The sequence below is a fragment of the Eleutherodactylus coqui genome, chromosome 8, assembly GCF_035609145.1.
Source record: "Eleutherodactylus coqui strain aEleCoq1 chromosome 8, aEleCoq1.hap1, whole genome shotgun sequence".
NCBI lineage: Eukaryota > Metazoa > Chordata > Amphibia > Anura > Eleutherodactylidae > Eleutherodactylus > Eleutherodactylus coqui.
In genome coordinates, this window is record NC_089844.1 from 55189110 (window position 1) to 55209965 (window position 20856).

At 46.6% G+C, this 20856-nt stretch overlaps 2 protein-coding genes across 3 annotated transcripts in view; one reads left to right on the forward strand and one right to left on the reverse strand.

Annotated features, from left to right (window-relative positions):
* The window catches only part of KANSL1L (KAT8 regulatory NSL complex subunit 1 like), a 62994-nt gene extending 60245 nt beyond the window's left edge, over nucleotides 1-2749 (forward strand). For both annotated transcript variants that reach the window (XM_066575635.1, XM_066575637.1), the window contains one exon: nucleotides 2065-2749. The gene's annotated coding sequence lies outside the window, so the exon portion shown is untranslated. The remainder of the gene's footprint in view (nucleotides 1-2064) is intronic.
* Nucleotides 2750-3758: 1009 nt separating this feature from the next.
* Nucleotides 3759-17944, reverse strand: RPE (ribulose-5-phosphate-3-epimerase). Its single transcript, XM_066575638.1, has 6 exons — nucleotides 17777-17944; nucleotides 12618-12697; nucleotides 10492-10631; nucleotides 9301-9435; nucleotides 5203-5289; nucleotides 3759-4240 (listed from the first exon to the last, which is right to left on the reverse strand). Exons 1-6 carry the CDS (start codon nucleotides 17896-17898, stop codon nucleotides 4118-4120), a joined length of 687 nt encoding a protein of 228 aa, XP_066431735.1. The 5' UTR covers nucleotides 17899-17944; the 3' UTR covers nucleotides 3759-4117.
* Nucleotides 17945-20856: the final 2912 nt, after the last annotated feature.

Consider the following 20856-nt stretch of genomic DNA (forward strand, 5'->3'; position numbering starts at 1 on the left):
ATAGGAAGAGAATTTAGGATCTGTTCCCTTGGCGTCTTATTGGTTAGATGCAGCTCCAGCTGTTCTAGCCACACCCCCAGAGGCCGTGCCACGCAGGTGGCTGCGATCCCTGGCCTAAGTATGTTTGCCGCTGCCTCCCATGATTTTTTTAGAAGGCCCTCAGCTTTGCGATCCATGGGGTCTTTTAACTGTGCGGCGTCCTCAAAGGGCAGGGTCGTTCTACTGGCTACTTTGGCCACTGGGACGTCTACCTTGGGTACCTCCTCACAGCTTGCGCAAACTTCCTCGAATAGGTACCTTCTTTTTACCCCTCTAGCGGAGAAGGAGCCTGCGTCTGGTTTCTTCCATTCTTTTTGGATTATTTTGGTGATATTCTTGTGGACAGGGAAGGTGTGCTTGCGCCTCTCCCCTAGTCCCCCGAATATCTCATCTTGTAAGGTAAATAATGAATGGATCACAGCACACGTAAACCCTGTGTATCTCCAGGGAAGATATTCCACTCCGGAAGGTGCTCGCTCTCAAAAGTCCTGGATCCTGGACCGTATTCCAAATAGCAAAAGGAGAGTAGATAAGAGCAGCACTCAGGGGTTGATTCCAGAAAAACTTTATTGCCCACAACGTTTCAACTCATAAGAGTCTTTGTCAAGACTCTTATGAGTTGAAACGTTGTGGGCAATAAAGCTCTTATCTACTCTCCTTTTGTCATCTTGTAAGGTACGTGGTTCTCTGGGCTCTTCCATTTTAAGTGTAGCCCTGACTGACTTAATCAATGCCGTTAAGTCGGATGGAATAGGTATCTTTTGTAGTCCTCCTCATCTGAGGACTCCTCGGTCTTTTTTTTATCCCGCTGCCAAAAAGAAAAGCATTTTTTGCGGATAAATATGCAATTTTTCATTAAACATTACACTGGATATTTGCATTTGTATTTTTGCCGCACTGGCTACTTACGGCCGCTGAGGCTGAGGTTTCAGCTGTCTCTGGTGCTGGAGCATGCATTTCTGTACCGGTGCTGCAGACACCTTGCAACCTGTAGTGCTGGTCTCTTCTGGCTTCTCTCAGGTTCCTTTATCTTTGAATTTCCGCGCTCCTGCGCTAAGCCCCGCCCCCTCAGTGTCTCCTGATGCAGGCGCGATGACGTCATCGCGCTGGACACGTGACGCCCCGCCCGCCGCCGTCAAAGGGCTTCCTGGAGCGCCGCGCTGTAACTCTGCAGGGAGGAGGAGGGGGACTGAGGCTCCCACTTTGTACCCCCCAGGGGCCGCCACAGGAGGAACCTGGCCCAGTTGTTACCACCCCATGTGGCGCCCCGGGAGTCGTCTGGCTTGGAAGGGAGGACAGGCTGACCCACTGCCCTCCGATCCGCCTGTAAGTAGATCCTGGCTGGCTTCTCCACCAGCCCCTCTCAGAGATCCTGCCTCCTGGCAGGACAGGAAGAGACTGAGGAAAGTGGGGAAGGGGGGGAGCTTTTAACCTCAGTATGTTCCTGTCCTATCAGGAGGAGGCAATCTCAATTGGTGCTGTCGTGGAGACGACTGGGGAAAACCCGCTTAAAAGAACTGTACATGATTTCTTGTTTTGCTTTCCTCCCTAGTCAAGGTCTGTTAAAAGGGTTATATTTTCACCCATTGGGTAGCTACCATTCAATCACTCATTTGCAGATTCCTTAATACACACCTATTAGAAATACTAGTACTTGAATTACAACTAGAGATGAGCGAGCATCGCTCTTCTCGAGTAACTGCATACCCATCCGAGCAGATTCGTGGGGAGGGGGGGGGGTGGATTGGGGAATGAGAGAGAGCGAGCAAGATCTCTCTCTCCCGCTCCACCCCCCCTCCCCCCTTCAAATCTGCTCGGACGAGTATGCAGTTACTTAAGAGCGATGTTTGCTCGAGTAACAGCCTTGACTAAGCGTGCTCGCTCATCTCTAATTACAACGGATAGATAGCCATCTTGCTACTTCCTGCTTTCTCCAATATTGATAATAGAACTAAAAGTGTACAAAAAGTTAAACACATATCCTGTTATTATGATCCATCATCCACTGCTTTTTGATTTTTACAGGTGCTGTTGACGTTGAAATCCCGTCGATCACTTAGGCCAGTTAGAGCATTGTTATGAGCGCTGCCCCAGCGTTGGGTACGTTCAGGTTTTTTCACACTCAGCTGTATTCCAGAAGAGAATTCTAGCACTTGTTCATTGTTACTGGACTGTATAAAACAAGTACACTTGTGTCACGGAGAGAGCGCTCTCTGAATTAGAGTGCCCTTCAGATGTCCTGTCAGCTGTAAGCTAGTGGGGACAACACACAGCTCTCGTTTAGGGGCACAGCTGCAGAAGAAGAGTCCGTGAGGCGGGCAACGTGTTTTTCATACTAACTCATAATACCCCGATGAGCATTTAGAGGCCTATTCAAGCAGGTGCTATAGAACATAAGCAATCCATCAAATGCCCTGGTTAAGGAGGTCAGTCTCCCTACGAGTTTTACTTGAAGTTTGTTGCAAGTTATGTTACTTGAGATTTTAGCCCTCCTCTAACACAAACCTGCCAATGTACAGTGGACACCACAACACGAACGTGCGGCTCAGTGTAGTTGGAGGGAGAAGCCGTTGCCATGTGACTTAATGCCGTTTTTTTGTTTAATGCCATGTTAGTTTATGTCCACTGATTGAGTTCTTCATTTTCCAAACCACAGACTAGCGTTCAGGTTCTTACCGTATATATTTTTAATAAAGTTACTGCAGTAAGTTGTGTTGGCCAACTCTTTCCCTCACCTTTCTAAATGCGGCTCTAACCAATTGTAGACGACCTGCGGCACACTGCCTTATCCTGAATATCCCATCATTATGGGGGTACTTCAAGGGCTGCAAAGTGTCACCAAGCAGCGAAACATTACAGACATGAGTCACTTGCCTGGTCATCAGACAATTGTAGGCGGATGCCGACACTAAACACCCATGGACAGCCACTGCACTGCCCACTGGCAATGCCTTTTATGACATATTCCCATGACACGGGGGATGGAGAAATAGTAAATGCCAGCACAACTTTAGAAATAGAATGTGACATTTACATGGCAGCCATTATCACGACTCCAATAATTCCCATCGCCTTGCCATGCATGCGCTGGCCAGTGTTCAACCTAATATCTCACAACTCCAACGTGTGGGCATTCACAGGCCATCACATCATAATCAATTTACATACTGCTATCCCATAACATTTGGCACATCTGCATATCTTTAATTTGTCGCTGTATATTAATATGGCATTCTGAGATCGCAATACTCAAATGACAAGCCGATCACGAATACAAACTGCAAATGAATGCAACTGGGAAAATGGGTTTCATTGATTGCAGCTCTGTAACAGGGACTTGACCAATTAGTGGAGAATGAGTAAATAGAGGGTGAACGATCGATCCACATTTTAACCATTGTGCCTTTGGAATAGGAAATGTGCCTGTTAGCAAATCAGCTTTGGCTCATATGTACTTACAACCGTTTACAGAATGCATGAGGGTCCCAGCTCTCTAATAAGTGTGTGTGGGGGGGGGGAAGGAGTTGTGTCAGAAGAAAAAAATAAAATTTTGAAAACCAGTAAAATAAGTAAAAAGAAAAAAAAATGCAAACATTTCTTTGAATCATCCAAACTTTTCTTCCCCACATTTTCATTCAAAAACATGAAGTTGATGTTGAACTTAGACCATCCAGGAGAAAAGCCAACAATGCTGCAGGAATGACATTCATACACTATAGTGAATGTGCCGACAAGTAGCTTTATGGGTTTAATTTAAAAAAAATATGCAGCCATGTGTACCAAATTTCCAGAGCTGTGGCATGAACCCAAGCTTGGCGTACCTCCATCATTTGCTTACAAGCCTAGTCCCACATTATTGTTTGAGGAGGGATGAACATTCCTTCCAACAGAAGACACATCTCTCCCACAGACTTCTTATGAGATAGACCACGATGTGTACGAAAGGGAGAAGTAGTCGTCACTGGAGAAGAGGATCACGTCAGGGAGGCAGTACGGCAGCCCTCTACAGTCCGCGGCACCGATCTGGAAAGGCTGCGTAGTGGGCTGCTTAGAACCGCTGTATGAGCCGACACCGGATTCACCGATCCAAGGAGCGCTTCTGAGCGGCTTCACAGCAGGCATTCCGGAGAAGGTTGATGACGGAGCGCGGGTCATCACTCTTCATAATGGCACTTCCGGACACAATCATATTAGCACCAGCCTGTCAGATCAAAATATAGCTTTATACTCTGAACGGCTAATAGAAATATACAGTTAAAGGAGAGATTCTTGATACTACGGCATTGCAGCAAGTGTTCACAAAGTATCTAAGTGTCAGACTGTTGTGGACTTAGTGAGGTAATTACATGGCTGCATGTTGCATATAATACTATGTTTTTGGGTGCTCTTCTTAAGGAGACACAACACCCGTGCTGACCCACATCATAGGCATCTCACACACTAAGCCAGAAGCCTGCTGAACACTGATGAGGGGCAATCACCCCGAAACAGCTGTATGTGCACGGTCTTCTGTCTTGGTTTCCTATTCTCAATCACTTTGATTTGAAGGAATGCCGCCATTCAATGGGTGGCGCTGCAGAGGCATCTTTTAATGGGGCCGCCGGCCCCACTGAAAGCAATGGGATGCAGGCAACACCCACAGTGATTTTCGTGAAAGAGCTTGAAATATAAGCCCTTCCCTGAAAATCATCCCTAGCTGCTGTAAATTAGCGCACACACGCGTGCGCGCACGCACGTCACTGGCTTCTCATCCTGAGAGGGATTTAAAATCGCAGCCTCTTGAACGGGCTATGTCTGATTGGCTGAGCGCTCAGCCATTCATTGAATTCAATGAATGACTGAGCGCTGTGACCAATCAGACACAGCCTTTTTTTACAGCATGTAGGGATGATTTTCAGGGAAGAACTTATATTTAAGCCCCTCCCTGAAAATCACTGCAGGGGTTGCCTGCCTCCCATTGCTTTCACTGGGGCCGGCTGCAGTAGCGCCAGCCCCATTTAAAGCAATGGGCACGGAGCTTCGGTTACGTGTGTTTTTAACATGCGGGGGGGGGTTCTTTGCGCACATTGCACAAGAAACAACGCTCGTCTGACTGAGCTCTAAAAGGATTGGGAAAAAACAAACAAACAAAAAAAAAACAAAAAAACACTGAATAGAAATCACCTCTGCACAACGATGAATATTCTCTGGTCCGACACCCCCATCCACCTCGATGTCCAGTGATGGAAACTGTGATCTTAACCACTGCACCTACAAGTGGGAGATGGGATATTAGAATAAAGTGGATACCTTTTGCAGCAAGTCACAGGGGCCGTTAGAAAAGCACTAGCAGCACTTCAGCACTTTGTTCCTGCCGGTTCTGTATGCAACGTTTCTACAGAAGGTTATGGACAGAAAATTGTGACAGAGCCAAATTTGGAAATCTGATATGCGTCACTTTGACACAGAATAACTCCGTAAAGGTTTTGCAGATCCAAGTGATTCTGATGTTTTTTCGCCACATATTGTACTTCATTTAGGTGGTAAAAATAGTCCGATAGAATTTGTATTTATATTTATTAAAAGTGCCAAAATTGGGAAAATTTTGAATGGGGGGGGGAAAAAAATCATTTTTTTCACATTTTCAACTGCAATTTTTCAAATATGTACAAACATACTGTATATATTTTTGATAAGATATATATTTCCATCTGTTTACTTTATTCTGGATGCACATTTGAATTTTAGTTTTTTAAACCATTTAGGAGACGTACAAATTTAACATTACATATCAACATTTTGAGGAACATTTTGTTTTCTTCACCAAGCCAAGATTGCAAAGGTTCACAAGTATCAGAATGATAGATACCCCCACAAATGACCCCATTTTAAAAACTACACCCCTTTGTGTATTCACTGATGGGTGTCAGGAGTATTTTGACACAGTTTCTTTTCAGGAATTACTGCAATTTAGAGGATAAAAATAAAGTTTCATATTTTTGCAACTATGTCATTTTAAAGACATTTTTTCCTATAGTTTACATGAAAATGAGGATTTACACCCCAAAATGGATACCCCTGTTTGTTCTGTGTTCAGAAACATACCCATTGTGGCCCTAATCTTATGTCTGGCTGCACAAAGGGGCCCAAACCGAAAGCAGCATTGAAGTTCAACTGTATTTAACCTTTACATGATCACCATTATCCATTGGATAACGGTGATCACATGACTGGGGACCGCTCACTGTGACCCTCTGCTACCTTTAGGAGCAAGGAGATTTTAAGTTTCCCCGAGCCCTTCCCAGCTTCTGCGCTTGCATCCGACATTGTGCCAACGTGTGCATGCGCCGAAGTAGGGTTGGGACAGACACAAAAATATTGATAGTTTGTTCAGCGATAGTCGATACTATCGATTATTGTAAAATATCGGTGGAAAACTAGCGATATATTGATTAAATGCTGTAAAAAATAAAAAACAGGTTGAGGGTTAATAAAGCAACACAATCAACAAAAAAAAATTTTTTTAAACTTTAAACTGTTGAATTTATTATTAACTTCTAACTATTAATAACATGAAAATAGATTAAAGTTACAAATAAAGATAAAACATTACAGATGAAACACATAATTAAAATGAGGTCTATGGAAAGAAAGTTTTTATCATTGGCCCCAATAATTGTTCTCTAATGAGCCAACAAGCACACTGAAACAAGGTCCTGCCAGCTACAAGGAAGCCCGAAGATGGACGCTGGACCTGACGGGATGTGAGCATGATCTCTGTGTGTTTGTGGGGCTGCATGCCCTGCATTTTTTCAAATTGCCGCTGAGGGACCAACGGTCTCCATGGCAACCTGTAAACAATGCAGGGCCTGGTAACAGGAACGCAGTGCCCCGAATGCAATTGTGTTAGCTGGATCTCTTATCTTTTCTACTGGCACTGCGTTCGCGTTAGACGCTGAACGCACGACATGTCGCAACTTCTTTTCTGGACGCGACCTTCGTGCGTTCAGCGCAGCCCTCCATCTGCATGTGGAAATGCTTTCATTTAGAAAGCATTGCCCGCAGCCATCGTGTTAGACACAAGCGTTCAGAGCCTGTGTCTACCGCCTTGAACAAACGCATGTGGAGGAGGGGGCCGAAGACCCCACTTTATCTGAAAGTCGTTTTGCCTGGAGCAAAGAGTCACCTGGCACTTTCCAGAAGTTTCTAGAACTTGTTTATAAGTTCATTAGTGCCTCGAGCAAAACTACATCCTGTACCAACACAGAGGAAGGGGCGGAATGTAAAGAAAGAAGATCTGGTCACCGGACTGCAAGACACGCTTCTTCTTTACAAAAATCGATATTATATCGCCTTAAACTATCCGTGATACCGATATATCGGACATAGCAATATCGATGAAAAGTATTGCCAAAGCATTAGCGATAGATCAATATTTTGATATATTGGTTTTCAATGTCCCAACCTTACGCCGAAGTGAGGGAAAAGGTCCGCAAATAAGTATTTTCACCTCCACTCATGGATCTGACACTAACTTCTATATTTTTACTTTTCTGTGAACACCGTTATCTATTGGATAGCAGCAATCAAGGACCCGGGAACCAGTCGCCAGTGACATCTCCTGCTTCCTGACTACCTTTAGTAGCCGGGAGCCAGGAGATTTCAAATGTCCCGTGACAATACGGTCTTCTGCATATGCTTCGCCATTTTTCCTTTGGCACGCACACGCAGAGGACTGCCAAAGGTAGTTTTCGGACCAGATCGTCGCAGGACATAGTGGGAGACGGGAGTGAGTATTTTCAGCGCCACTCATGGATGCGATCCATGAGAGGAGCTGAAACGTTAACTTTTTTTTTTCCACTTTATTTACTTTAATATATGGAGCTGTCACGGCTTTAAATCCTCATGGGAAGCATGTTTTTACATCCTCGAGGATTAAAGCCCACTTAGCTAGGATGTAAAAAGGCAATAGAGCTGTCACTAAGGGGTTAATACAAAAGTCTGCTCTGACACATGCAGGCATCAGCCTTCATCTTTGATGCCAACAGCCTTGGTGGTCCATAGTTTCATAACTACGGCTCTTTTCACACTTTTTAATTACCTGGTACTTCGTTAATAAGTTACTCCATATAAGTCATCGAGTGAAAAAAAAAGAGAAAAGACACAAACAGAAATGCTGCCAGGCACAGGCTACTAAAATCACTAGTGATCGCCTACTTGGAGCGACTGCAGATGGGTCCAGGAGTTGCTCATTGTCCCAAATTGATTGCCTTTACAGATTAGGCATTACCCAATTATTAAAGCTGATGTGAAGCAATAGCACTAACACGGCACTGAGCTTTCGCCAACACATGCGACTTGGATGACGAATGACCAGCCTACTGCTCAGGTATTAGGCACTTAAAGGCGTTGAACGAATCACAGCTGGTGCTCGATACACCAATCACAGCCATTCAGTGATGTCATTCACTGAATGTCTGAATGATTGAGCGCCGGCTGTGATTGGCTGGCGCTCGATCCAATCACAGCGGGGAAATTCAAAGCTGAGCAGGGAGAAGTCTCAAGCTGCTTGCCACACTGATGGGAAGACCATCGTGCCAGGGACACAGGCACCGGCTGGGAGGTGAGTATTGCGGGTTTTTGTAATTTAACCTCACTCGAGCATAAGCTGAGGGAGGTTTTTCAGCATAAAACAAAGTGCTGAAAAACTCGGATTATACTCAAGTATATACGGTATGTAATATTTTGGGGTTTAGTAAAATACGGAACCACCAAAGGTGCTACTGGAAAACATACCATATAACAGGTACAAATAGGACACCAAGAACAAACGGTCATCTGGTTTTTGATCACTATTAGAGATGAGCGAGCACGCTCAGATAAAGCAGTTACTCGAGCGAGCATCGCTCTTCTCGAGTAACTGCTTACTCCCGAGGCTGCTCGGACCAGTAAGCAGAGCGATGCTCGCTCAAGTGACTACTTTATCCGAATGTGCTCGCTCATCTCTAATAGTGGCCATTAAAGGGGTCATCTCGTGAAATGAAGTTATCTTTTTACAAAAAATAGTGAACAGCTGATTGTTGGCGGTACTACCATTGGGACCCCCAGTGATCAGATAACTATCCCCTATCCTGTGAATAGGGGAGAGCTGCATTGAGGAGGGGGAGGGGGGGAGCAACCCTTGTAAGCATAAATGAATGGAAGGATTTTAGTCTAATGAGGCGACTTTGCACATTTTCCTCATATGACAAACGGCATCATCAACCCCAGGTGATCACTTACTTTCTTCATCATGTCTTCCATAAACTTCTGCCCTCCAAACCCGGGTTCCACGGTCATAACCAAAGCCATATCAATTTGATTTGCCCATGGTGCAAGATATTCCACTGTGGTATTCGGTTTAATACCCAGGCCTACCTAGAGAAAGAGGACAAAGGTTATGACTACAGTTGTCCCTCTGCCACCGATTACCAATCTGGCAGAAATACCCCCACAGGAAGAAAAAAAAAAGTGTCTGGAACTGTCCAAGGATTTGCTGCATACATCACCATACAGCAAACAACCACCAAACCAACCCTGCGTTACCCGAACCCCACTGCGTGAACAGGAATTCATAAACTATTCACTATAGTGCAGCTTCTGCCTGCTGAGGAAATACACAGCAGGTGCAAAAATTATAGGGAAGTCCCCCATGGGGTCATTTTTGAAAACCATGGAAGGACTTCCATTACAACCGGAAGACTGAATATATAGGGTTATTCAGAAAGAAGGAGAAGCTTTAGTGATCTGATTACAAACTACAAAAGACAGGAACAAAACCGCACATCACTGAGAATAGGAAGGTTCAAAGTTTATGACATACCAGCAAGTTCCATTTTCTTCCACACCACAACGCAAGGCATCTCATTTACAGCTTTATTGTCCCTGAGTGACCAGTGCTTCCCTTTTTGCATATGCAATCAAGTTTAGAGGGGTTCTCTCACTTCAAGTTATTTTCAGACAGCTCTGTACATTGTGCAGTGGCCCGGGTTGGTACTGCAGACTGAGTCCTCTTCACTTCAATAGGATTTAGTCTGCAGTACTAACTTGTGCCACTGCACAATGCACAGAGCTGTCTGAAAACAACTAGAAGTGAAAAAACCCCTTTAACAAATTCTCTGCACCATTGCAACTTTTTTTTTGAATCAACGCCAGACTTCACCTTGCACTTGAACAAAGGCTTCACACTTAAACTAAAGCGCACAACGATTTCTCCTGCAGTGTCAGCACTTTCCTATAAACAAGAAACAGCGCTGGCAGAAAATGGAGCTTACTGGTATGTCACAAACTTTGAACCTTCCTCTTTTCAGTGATGTGAGGATTGTGTACCTGTCATTTGTAATTAAATCCCCCATATCTGCTCCCTTCTGAATAACCCAGTCTGGTATATAATAGTATACACCTACAAGTGCCGGTGCCTCCTGCTACACTTACTTTCATACCACTTTCTCGGATTTCCTTAATCAAGGCTCCAGGATTTTCCGTGGCTTCTAGATGGAAGGTGTACTGGTTGGCTCCAGCAGTTGCCATGGGTTTAACCCACTGCTCCGGTTTCGCGACCATCATGTGCATATCTGTAAAATGGAGAAAATGTATGGAAGAAAAATTACCTATAAACAAATAGAATGAATATCTGAGATCTCGAAATTGGTGAGCGGAAAAAAAAAATACTAGAAAGTCCATTATATGAGGTTTGGGATTTGGTTTCATAAACTCCTTTACTAAAAGTACGTCCCGGTGATGATTTGTCCTCTACCCTTGTTCACACAATGGAAATCTGTATTAAAAAAATCTGTCTTGAAGAACCAATATCATTAAAGGGGTGGTCTCGCGAAAGCAAGTGGGTCTATACACTTCTGTATGGCCATATTAATGCACTTTGTAATATACATCGTGCATTAAATATGAGCCATACAGAAGTTATTCACTTACCTGCTCCGTTGCTAGCGTCCCCGTCGCCATGGTTCCGTCTAATTTCGGTGTCTTCTTGCCTTTTTAGACGCGCTTGCGCAGATCCGTCTTCTCCCTTCTTCTCCCTTCGGCTGGTCTTGGAAGCATCGGAGTTTTGGCTCCGCCCCCTTGTACGCGTCATCGCGTAGCTCCGCCCCCGTCATGTGCCGATTCCAGCCAATCAGGAGGCTGGAACCGGCACACGTCATGGGGCGGAGCTACGCGATGATGCGTACAAGGGGGCGGAGCCAAAATGCCGATGCTGCCGAGCGGAGCCGAAGGGAGAAGAAGGGAGAAGACGGATCTGCGCAAGCGCGTCTAAAAAGGCAAGAAGACACCGAAATTAGACGGAACCATGGCGACGGGGACGCTAGCAACGGAGCAGGTAAGTGAATAACTTCTGTATGGCTCATATTTAATGCACGATGTATATTACAAAGTGCATTAATATGGCCATACAGAAGTGTATAGACCCACTTGCTTTCGCGAGACCACCCCTTTAAGTAATTAAAAGGGGATGTACCAAAAACAAATTGTCACCTACTCACGGGATAGTAAATAACTATCATCAGTGCGGGTCTCACGGCTGAGATCCCCAGCAGTCCTGAGAACAGGGGTCTCCTTCTCACTTCTGGCTTATTGCACTCACCCACAGTGACACAGAGACTGAGTTGGGGTGCGGTCGAGCATTCGCAGCGCCCCTCCAATCATTTACACGGGCCGATGGAAATGGCTGCATACAGGCCAGAGCCATCAGTCCCACTGAGCGTGAATGGAGCAGCTCTGTGCATGTGTGATCAATGCGCCGCTCAATCTCCTGCCCACAGAGAGGAGTGGGGAGGGGTCCTGGGATCGGAGTGTGGCCCAGCAGCGAGACTCCCACCAATCAGACTTATTACCCATCCTGTGGTAAGGTGATAAAAGGGTATTCTGGTAAACCCCTAAGGCCTCATGTCCACGGGCAAAAGAAGAATTAAAATCCGCAGCGGATCCGCACCCCATAGGGATGCATTGGCCACCCGCGGGTAGATAAATACCCGCGGATGGTCAATAAAACGTATTTTTTTAAAAATGGAGCATGAAAAAATCTGGACCATGCTCCATTTTCGTGCGGGTCTCCCGCGGGGACGGCTCCCGCGGGCTTCTATTGCAGCCTATGGAAGTCGTCCGGATCCGCGGGAGACCTAAAATAGAAATTTAAAAGAATTAACTCACCCGTGGCGGACCGGGAAGGTCTTCTCTTCCTCACGGCCGGATCTTTCTTGCTTCGGCTCGGCGGATGTGCCCGGCGCATGCGCGCGGCATGTCGCCAGCGTGACAAGTTCATCCGCCGGCCGAAAAAGAACATCCGGCCGTGAGGAAGAGAAGACCTTCCCGGTCCGCTGCGGGTGAGTTAATTCTTTTAAATTCCTATTTTAAGCGCTCATGTCCGCGGGGCAGGAGGGACCCGCTGCAGATTCTACATGTAGAATCCGTAGCGGGCCTGATTTTCCCCGTGGACATGAGGCCTAAGTGTTACCGCAGTGCATCACCTCCTAACAGAAATAAGCCCTTGTTGGTTCAGCAGCTACAGATGTTGGAGACGTTACAGTTATGACCCCAAGAATTACCAAAAAATGGGTCGTTTCCGAGGTGTTTTCGGAGGCATTCCACCACAGGATGTCCAAATGTGATATTAGGAACAAAGTGCCTGCAACAAGAGGAATAAGACACAAATCAGGCAGAGAAGCCAACTGTGTAACTGATGTCAACGAGGACGCTGTCACCAAGCACTAGGAGCAGAGCGTGGCGCAGACCCAGCGAGCGCCAGGACACAGAGCGCTGGTTTATTGGTGCAGCCAGTTGGAACATTCCACGGAAAGGAAGAACTCTAGCCGAGGGGCCCATGTCCTGTGGAGGTCAGGAAAACCCCAAAATCAGCAAAAATGACCAAATAAAGCAATCTAGACGGCGCTGATAATATCATATACAGTGGAATGTAACCAGACTCTACAGCCACTTCAGGAAACAAGCAGCTACACGTGAATTAGGGAAGAAAATAGGCTTTATTACTGGCAGCCATGGGTATTACAAAAGTTCACAGCTGATCTTCAATGGAAACAAAGGTTTCCTTTGATAGACAAGCATAGCTAAGGCCGGTTTCACATCTGTGACGGAGTCTCCGGTCAGGGGTTCCATCGCAGATCCGGCTCAAAATACCTGAAGAAAATGCGATGCATGCAACACTTTCTTCTGTCCAAAAGCCGGGCAGCCGGGTGTAAAGCAGGCAGACCCCATTGTAGTCAATAGCATCCGTTCGGCACTGTTGGACGGAACTGATCGACCGCAGGGATTCCCCTTTCCTACTCCCGAAACGGAGCAGGAAAGTGGTAAACCCTGCCACAGATGTAAAAACACCCCTAACACAGTTTTTAAACCTGCACCAACGCAGAATGTAAACTTTCTACTACTGTAGAAAAGTAGTACAAAATTGTGACCTCAGAGCAGCGATTCCCAACTGGGGCAAAGACTAAGAGATCAACACCAAATTTACGGCATCGATCTGTATTAGAAAACCACATTAAAAACCATCAGGATAGTTTATGGCTGTGCTAAAAACTGGACATTAATATAGCACAGAGCAGTGGCTGCCATATGGCATATAACCCCTAATATCATATGTCTAACATAAATGAGCCTTCAGGCTTTTTCTGGCACTACATTTTTACCCTTTTGCGTGACCTTTGGGGGAGGATTTTGGTGTCATTAGAGTGACCTGTCAAGCCAGGTCAAAGTTCCTATGTTAAGTCTAGCGGTACGGTTGTGCTTCAGCCAAGAACACCGCTAGGGAGAGTCAGGGCTCCTTCACACTGGTGAGAATGATATCCGGACGGGAATTAGAGCCTGAAATCTCCTTCGCGATCCATGTGGAAACCCCTGGATGTGAGGAGTTTTCACATGGAAACAGCTTTGCATCCCTGCGGGGCTGAAGGAATCTCCCGCCGCGGCAGGGGACCACGATGTTCTCCCATTGATTTCAATGGGGCCGGCACTGCTGCTGCCAGCCCAATTGAAAACCAAGTGAGATATCGCAAAAAGGAGGAGATGCTGCGATTGTGAACGAGCCCATTTTATGTTCACATAGCGAATATCGCATCAATCTAGTTACCATAAAGTGCAAATGTTGTAACAGTAGTGGAGAAGACTAACCTCCCTTAATCCAGGTGTTTAGGCCTAAAACTGCACAATGTAAGTCCCAACTAAGATCCCAGCGAGCCTCCAGCGATCAGTAAGTCACCCCGTCCGATGCAAACACTCAAGTTGGAGAGTGCCCTGGTCTGTCCCAAAGATCCGCTGGGTCCCGGTCACGACATGGTATCACACACCAGCGCTGAGCGATATAGACACAACGGAAAGCTACAAAGGCAGAGCTGAAGTTCCACTTACTTCACAGGGGGATAATGGCAGTCAGTAAACCCCCCTCAAGTCCAGGATCCCTCATCAGAGGTCAACTCTACTTCCAAGTGAGCTCACATGAGCGAGACGCCTACGGGAGACACGCAGCAAGGAGGCAATGACATTGTGTACTTGCTGTGTGCCGCCAATTGCCATGTACTATTTTGGCGTATACGCACTCGTAAGTTAGACCATGCTGCAGTTTTACTTGCGCGTGTACCTTGCGTAATTTGTGTGAGCAGCAATATGGTTGACTATGGGAGATTGGTACAGTGCCTTCAATGCGCAGAATAAACTAAGGCATAGGACACAACTCCTTGTGAAGAAGAGACCAGGACTTTATTTTGGTGTAGTCTGGATTTTAAAAAAAATCCCAATAAGACGGGTCCTGTAGGACACACTGAGAACTGTAATGTCAGACAAAACAAAAAAAGCAGTAAGGCTAGGGTCACACAGGGCGGATTTTCGTCGGAAATCTCGCGGTTTGGCCGCAGCAAAAACCGCGAGATTTCCGCCGGGAGAACCACTGCGGTTTAAGCCGCGGCGGCTTTGAAGCAGCCCGGCCGCGCTGCGGCCGGCGCTCCCATAGAGGAGAGCGCGGCCGCAGCGAAGAATGGACATGCTGCTTCTTTTGAAACCGCAGCTGCGGCCGCCGCAGCTTCAACCGGATTTACCGCAGCGGATTAGCCGTCCCGTGTGGACGAGATTTCTGAGAAATCTCATCCACATGGCTGGCTAATCCCGGGATTAGCGGCCGCGGGCGGTTTTGCCACGGGCGGATCTGCTGCGGCAAAACTGCCCTGTGTGACTCTAGCCTAAGTGTGTATATAAAAACCTCAGCAAACCAATAACAATGTAACCAAAGAAGGAGGACTATAAGAAATGTTACTAAAAACGCATGAACAGATAGACACAAATGTACAAACAAAACTGTGTTCAGACAACACTGGTCAAAGCGCAACACAATCACTATCATAAGGGATCTGTGCCGCTTTAAGGCCTCATGTCCATGGGGAAAAGATTATTTAAAATCCACAGCGTTTCTCCCGCACTCGGATCTGCGCCCCACAGGGATGCATTGGACACCCGCAGGTAGTTAAATACCTGCGGATGTCATTTTTCCCATCAGGCGCGGATCCGCGTGCGGGAAAAAAAAAAAATGCAACATGCTCCATTTTGGTGCGGGTCTCCCGCGGGGACGGCTCCCGCAGGCTTCTATTGAAGCCTATGGAAGCCGTCCGGATCCACGGGAGACCCGTACCAGAATTAAACTCACCTGCTCCGGACGCTGGGGATCTTCCTTCCGTCGTGGCCGGATCTTATTTCTTCGGCCCGGTAAATGTGCCCGGCGCATGCGCACGGCACGCTGCCGGCATGCCGAGCACATCCGCCAGGCCGAAGAAAGAAGATCCGGCTGCGTCGGAGGGAAGATCCCCAGCGTCCGGACAGGCGAGTTTATTCTTATTTTTAGCCTCATGGCCGCGGGAAAGGAGGGACCCGCTGCGGGATTCTGCATGAAGAATCCGCAGCGGGCCTGATTTTCCCCATGGACATGAGGCCTAATACCCGGTAAAGCGCCACAAACTGCAAAACTGACACTAGATACCTTATTTCCCCTGAAAATAAGACCTACCCCTAATAAGACCTATGGGGGACTTTCGGGGAGCCTTGAAATCTAAGCCCTACCCAAAAAATAAGCCCTAGCTACATTACATCTACAATTTAAAAAAAAAGGAATCCATCACCCAGCAGGCTTGGTCCAGATCCCTCCCCTCTCGAGCTCCGCCTTGCTTCTTGTAGTCGTCGGCCACCCACAGATCACTTCCTGGTTACGTGATTCTTAAGTCCCGCCTCCAGGAAGTGATTGCTCTGATTAGTTCTCAATCGCTGCTCAGCCAATCAATGCAGCGCTTGTTGAACCAATAGCAGCCATCTTCTTGGTCCATCGAGCGCTGCATTGATTGGATGAGCAGCGCTTGAGAAGCAATCAGAGCCATCGCTTCATGGTGATGGAATTTATGAATCCCATAACCAGGAAGTGATCTTCTGCGGGCTGCAAGAAGCATGTCGGAGCTTCAGAGAGCAGCAGGAGGGATCTGGGCTGAGCCTGCTAGGCAAGTATAATAAGACATCCCCTGAAAATAAGACCTAGTGCCTCTTTTGGGGCAAAAATTAATACGGCGAGGTCTTATTTTCGGGGAGACACTAACTAAAGCATATAAAAGAGATCAGAAAATACATGCGTGTAACATAAGGGCTCATCATCAAAGAATGCAGTGTAGTACTACAAGTACAAGGTCAACCCTCCTTGATATTACAACAAAAGTGCAAAAAAAAAGTGCGATTGCAGTAAAAAGGGTGAGGAAGGCAAATCCTCAGATATCGTTGTACCCCTGATTACATCAAAATAAAGTCCTGGTTTCTTCAGTACGAGCAGCATTCTCTGTATGAGCCACTGTAAGGTGGATTGTGCCTCCCCTGCGGAGTGTACCACTAAGGCCCCTCTCGGGCAAGCTTAAGCATGCAATGACATACCCTATCCTGGCGTGTACGGTCGTGTGTCATGATAGAGCATGCTGTGATTATTTTTGCGCACAGTGTGACAGACACATTAAAGTCTATGGGAGATCAGGACTGTGCGCAAACTACTGCACGCATAATATGCAACGAGTATACGCTTGTGTGAGAGAAGCCTTCCTGCAGGAGAGTGCCAACCCCCAATGATACAGCTCAGCTGTCAACCGTGCAGCAATAAGATCGCTCGGTATAAATGCGTGCAGCGACTGGGCGGCGAGCGAGAACTCGTTAGCTTCTTGTTCATCACCTGGCTTCTGCATGCAGAGAACTTGATAGATCGCTCCGTGTGAACAGGCAGTCGCTCACTTATGAGCTACGCCTGCTTACTGTGAATGGAGGCAGCCGAAACGATCCCCGACCCGCTCCGGCGCCCTTTACGTGTAAAAGTACCTTTAATTGAGAAGCCTAATGAGGTTTATGGAGTTTGCACCTTCTGGTCGCCCACAGAGCCGCCAGCTGCACGGGACGGGTCACATGGAGTCAAAGTATCAGGAGGAACCAGAATAAAGAGTGCAACATTTGGGGAAGTGTTAACAGACTGCGGCTTCTGCATATCCCTGACATGTTCTGCTGCAGCCCCAACAAAGACTCCACTGCTGCAAAGACCGGAAGAAAATGCTGCAGCACAGAAAGCTGTTCTATGTAGGTGAACTGCATTATGATTTGTGCTCTGAAGCTCAGATCCGGACGACCCGACCAGAATGTTATCTGCACACAGGCAAGAGCCCCCCGATCATCCCGCGCAGGGCGCCCTCACCCGTCCATGACATCCAGATGCAGGTAGTCGGCCCCGGACTGCAGCATGCGCTCACACTCCGCGGCCAGGCGGGACAGGTCGCTGTTGAGGATGGAGGGACCGATCTTGCAGCCGGACGACATGATGACAATGTGGCTACTACCGCAAGAGAAACCCCACGTGTTGCTGGTCAGCAGAAGGGATTGTGGGAGATGTAGTTCTTGCGTCCTGTGTGATGTGGACAAATGGGAGGATGGGAACTACATTTCCCGTCATGCCCCGCGTGTAGGTCACACGTAGGGATTGTATCACCGCTGAAGTTGGAGCAGTGCGAGGCTTCTACTCGATTCGCAACTTGATTCGTTGTCTGGTGAAGCAGCCAACACAAACAACCAATCACTGTGAATCAGCCAACCCAAGCAACCAATCAGGTTGCGAATCGAGTAGAAACCTTGTGTGCTGCAGGGGAGGGGGCATAAAATATAACATGAACAGATGCTTAGCCGATGGAAGCAAACTAGGGTACTTGTGGGTTATCTGTCACCACTTTTTTAATAGACCATTATATAATACTAGCTGATATACCCGGCTTCGCCCGAGTTAATTTGATACTGGTGTTTATCTGGTGTTCACACGGAAAATCTTATGAAGTCGTGGTTACTTTAGAGATACTGAAGAAAAACATATATTCACCATTTTGCATAGTTCTCTGCGTTACCCAGGAAACACCACGTGGAGGTAACCATGCGACGCTTCCTTTATATAAAATTACATCAGGAAGTGAGAGAATTAGATTCCATACGTACAATTTGGACGCTAATTCTTTTGCGCATAGAATTGAATAATGGAGTTGGGACCCATTGGCTTTTCCTATTTATGACGTAATCAATGCTCGTGCCAAATTTCACATTTCTATGACACCGGAAAGTGAAAAAATTACATTCCGCACGTAAAATTTCGACGTCAATTCTTTTGCGCTAGAATTGAATAATCGAGTTGGGACCTACGAACTTTTTCTACTTATGACATAATCAATGCTCGTGCCAAATTTCACGTTTCTATGACACCGGAAAGTGAGATAATTAGATTCCGTACGTAAAATTTGGACGCTAATTCTTTTGCGCATAGAATTGAATAATCGAGTTGGGACCCATTAACTTTTCCTATTAATGACATAATCAATGCTCAGGACAAATTTAAAGTTTCTATGACATTGGGAAGTGAGAGATTTAGATTACGTACGTAAAATTTTGACGCCAATTCTTTTGCGCTAGAATTGAATAATCGAGTTGGGACCCAATTACTTTTCCTATCTTGGAGATAATCTATGCTCGTGCCAAATTTCATGTTTCTACGACATCGGGAAGTGGGAGAACTTTTGGCGAGTCAGTGAGTCAGTCAGTGAGGGCTTTCGTCTTTATATATATATAGATTATAAATATTTATGTTTTGGAGAATTAAAAAGAGTTTAAGAAATAAATAGGGTTTTTTTTTGTTTTTTGTTTTTTGTTTTTTTTTTAAACACACTTGTATTGTGAAACATTTGTGAAATGAATAGAAGTGTTGACCAATAACCCATAAGTACCCAAATTAGTTTCAGGGAAGGGGATCTCTAGTCTTTTCCGACCCCAGTATGCACATTACACACTGCCCCGCCCAAGACGTCCGTAGAGGTCATCCAGCATGGAGTCATCTACACACTACGCAGACACAGTTATACACTGGCATGCCAGAAGTCATGGGACAAAAACTAATATGGTGTAGAACTCCGGAGGCCGGCGAAGTGCAGCAACTCCACATGGCATCGATTCCACAAGTGGACGGAAGACATATAGAGGGATGTTGAGCCATGCGGTCTAGATAGCCACCGTGGTATTTGTAGGTGCCAGACCTGATGTATGAATGGGCCTCTTCACCACATCCCATGAATGCTGAATTGAACTCGTGTGAATGTGCAGAATAGATCTTTGCAGGAACTCTCCAGGATGCTCCTTGAACCAATTCTGGACAACTTGTGCCCGATGGCAGGATGTATAACCCTGCTGGAATATCCCATCATCGTGGGGGTACATGAAGGACTGCAAATGGTCACCAAGCAGTGAAAAGTAGTGGGCAGCGGTCAGTAATGTATTTAGGTGGACCAATGCACCCAACTCATGCCATGAAACCACACCCACGCACACACACACACACACACACGCACACGCACACGCACACACGAAACCTACCATCATCCCAAAACAACTGGAACGAGGACTCATTGGACCACACATTCCTCTAGGGTCCAGTTGGTAACCTCACAAGCCTAGGAGAGGTGCTGTGTCTGGGGTCGTGGTGTTAACAAACCAACAGGTTGGGGAAGGGGGGGGGGGGTTCTATGTTTCTTTTAACTCAATGCAGAGCTGGCGATATTATTTAGGCAGAGTCATTAGTCTGCAGCAGTGACCTGCGTGATATCTTATTTAGCTACTAGCTATTTACGAGAGCTCTATAAAGCACAGTATACAGCAGCATTGAATGATATATAGTACAGGTGGCTCAGCGCTCCCAGGTTTGCTAGGCAGGGGATTGTATTTTTAATTCCCATACCTCTAAGTATTGTCATTTAGCTCAATAGAAGTTAGATTTTAATGAGGGTCCTCAACCGGGGGGTTTCTTGCCCTTTAGGCAATTTTGGTAGTATTAACAGAGGCACTCTGGGGGGGTCTTCTGCTCTCATATCCCATGGAAGCTAAAGCATATTGCACTGAGCTGCAGGATATGCATGAGTGGCGTCCTGTGCTGAAGTGGATGTGATTTCTGCAGGAGTCGCTTGTCTATTCGCACTGACAATTCTAGCTAGATGCCGCTGATCATGTTCATTAAGCACCCATAGGCAGCCACTGCACTGTCCACTATGGGTGGTAGTTGGAGATGAGCGAGTATACTCGCTAAGGCCAACTACTGGCGGGGAGCAGCGGGAAGGAACGGAGGGGAGATCCCTCTTCCCCCCCCCCCCCCGCTCACCGCCGCAACTCACCTGTCACCCGCGCCGGCAGCCGAATCTTTAGAGACGAGCGGGCAGATACTCGACTAAGGTACTACTCGCTCGAGTAGTTAGC

What these genes read in the sequence shown, in the direction of transcription:
- RPE (XM_066575638.1), bottom strand. Translation starts at nt 17,898, where the DNA reads ATGTCGTCCGGCTGCAAGATCGGTCCCTCCATCCTCAACAGCGACCTG. An exon ending in CATCTGGATGTCATGGACGG is followed by an intron (nt 12,698 to 17,776) that starts GTGAGGGCGCCC and finishes CTCTTGTTGCAG; the next exon opens with GCACTTTGTTCCTAATATCA. An exon ending in TGGAAGACATGATGAAGAAA is followed by an intron (nt 5,290 to 9,300) that starts GTAAGTGATCAC and finishes TCCCACTTGTAG; the next exon opens with GTGCAGTGGTTAAGATCACA.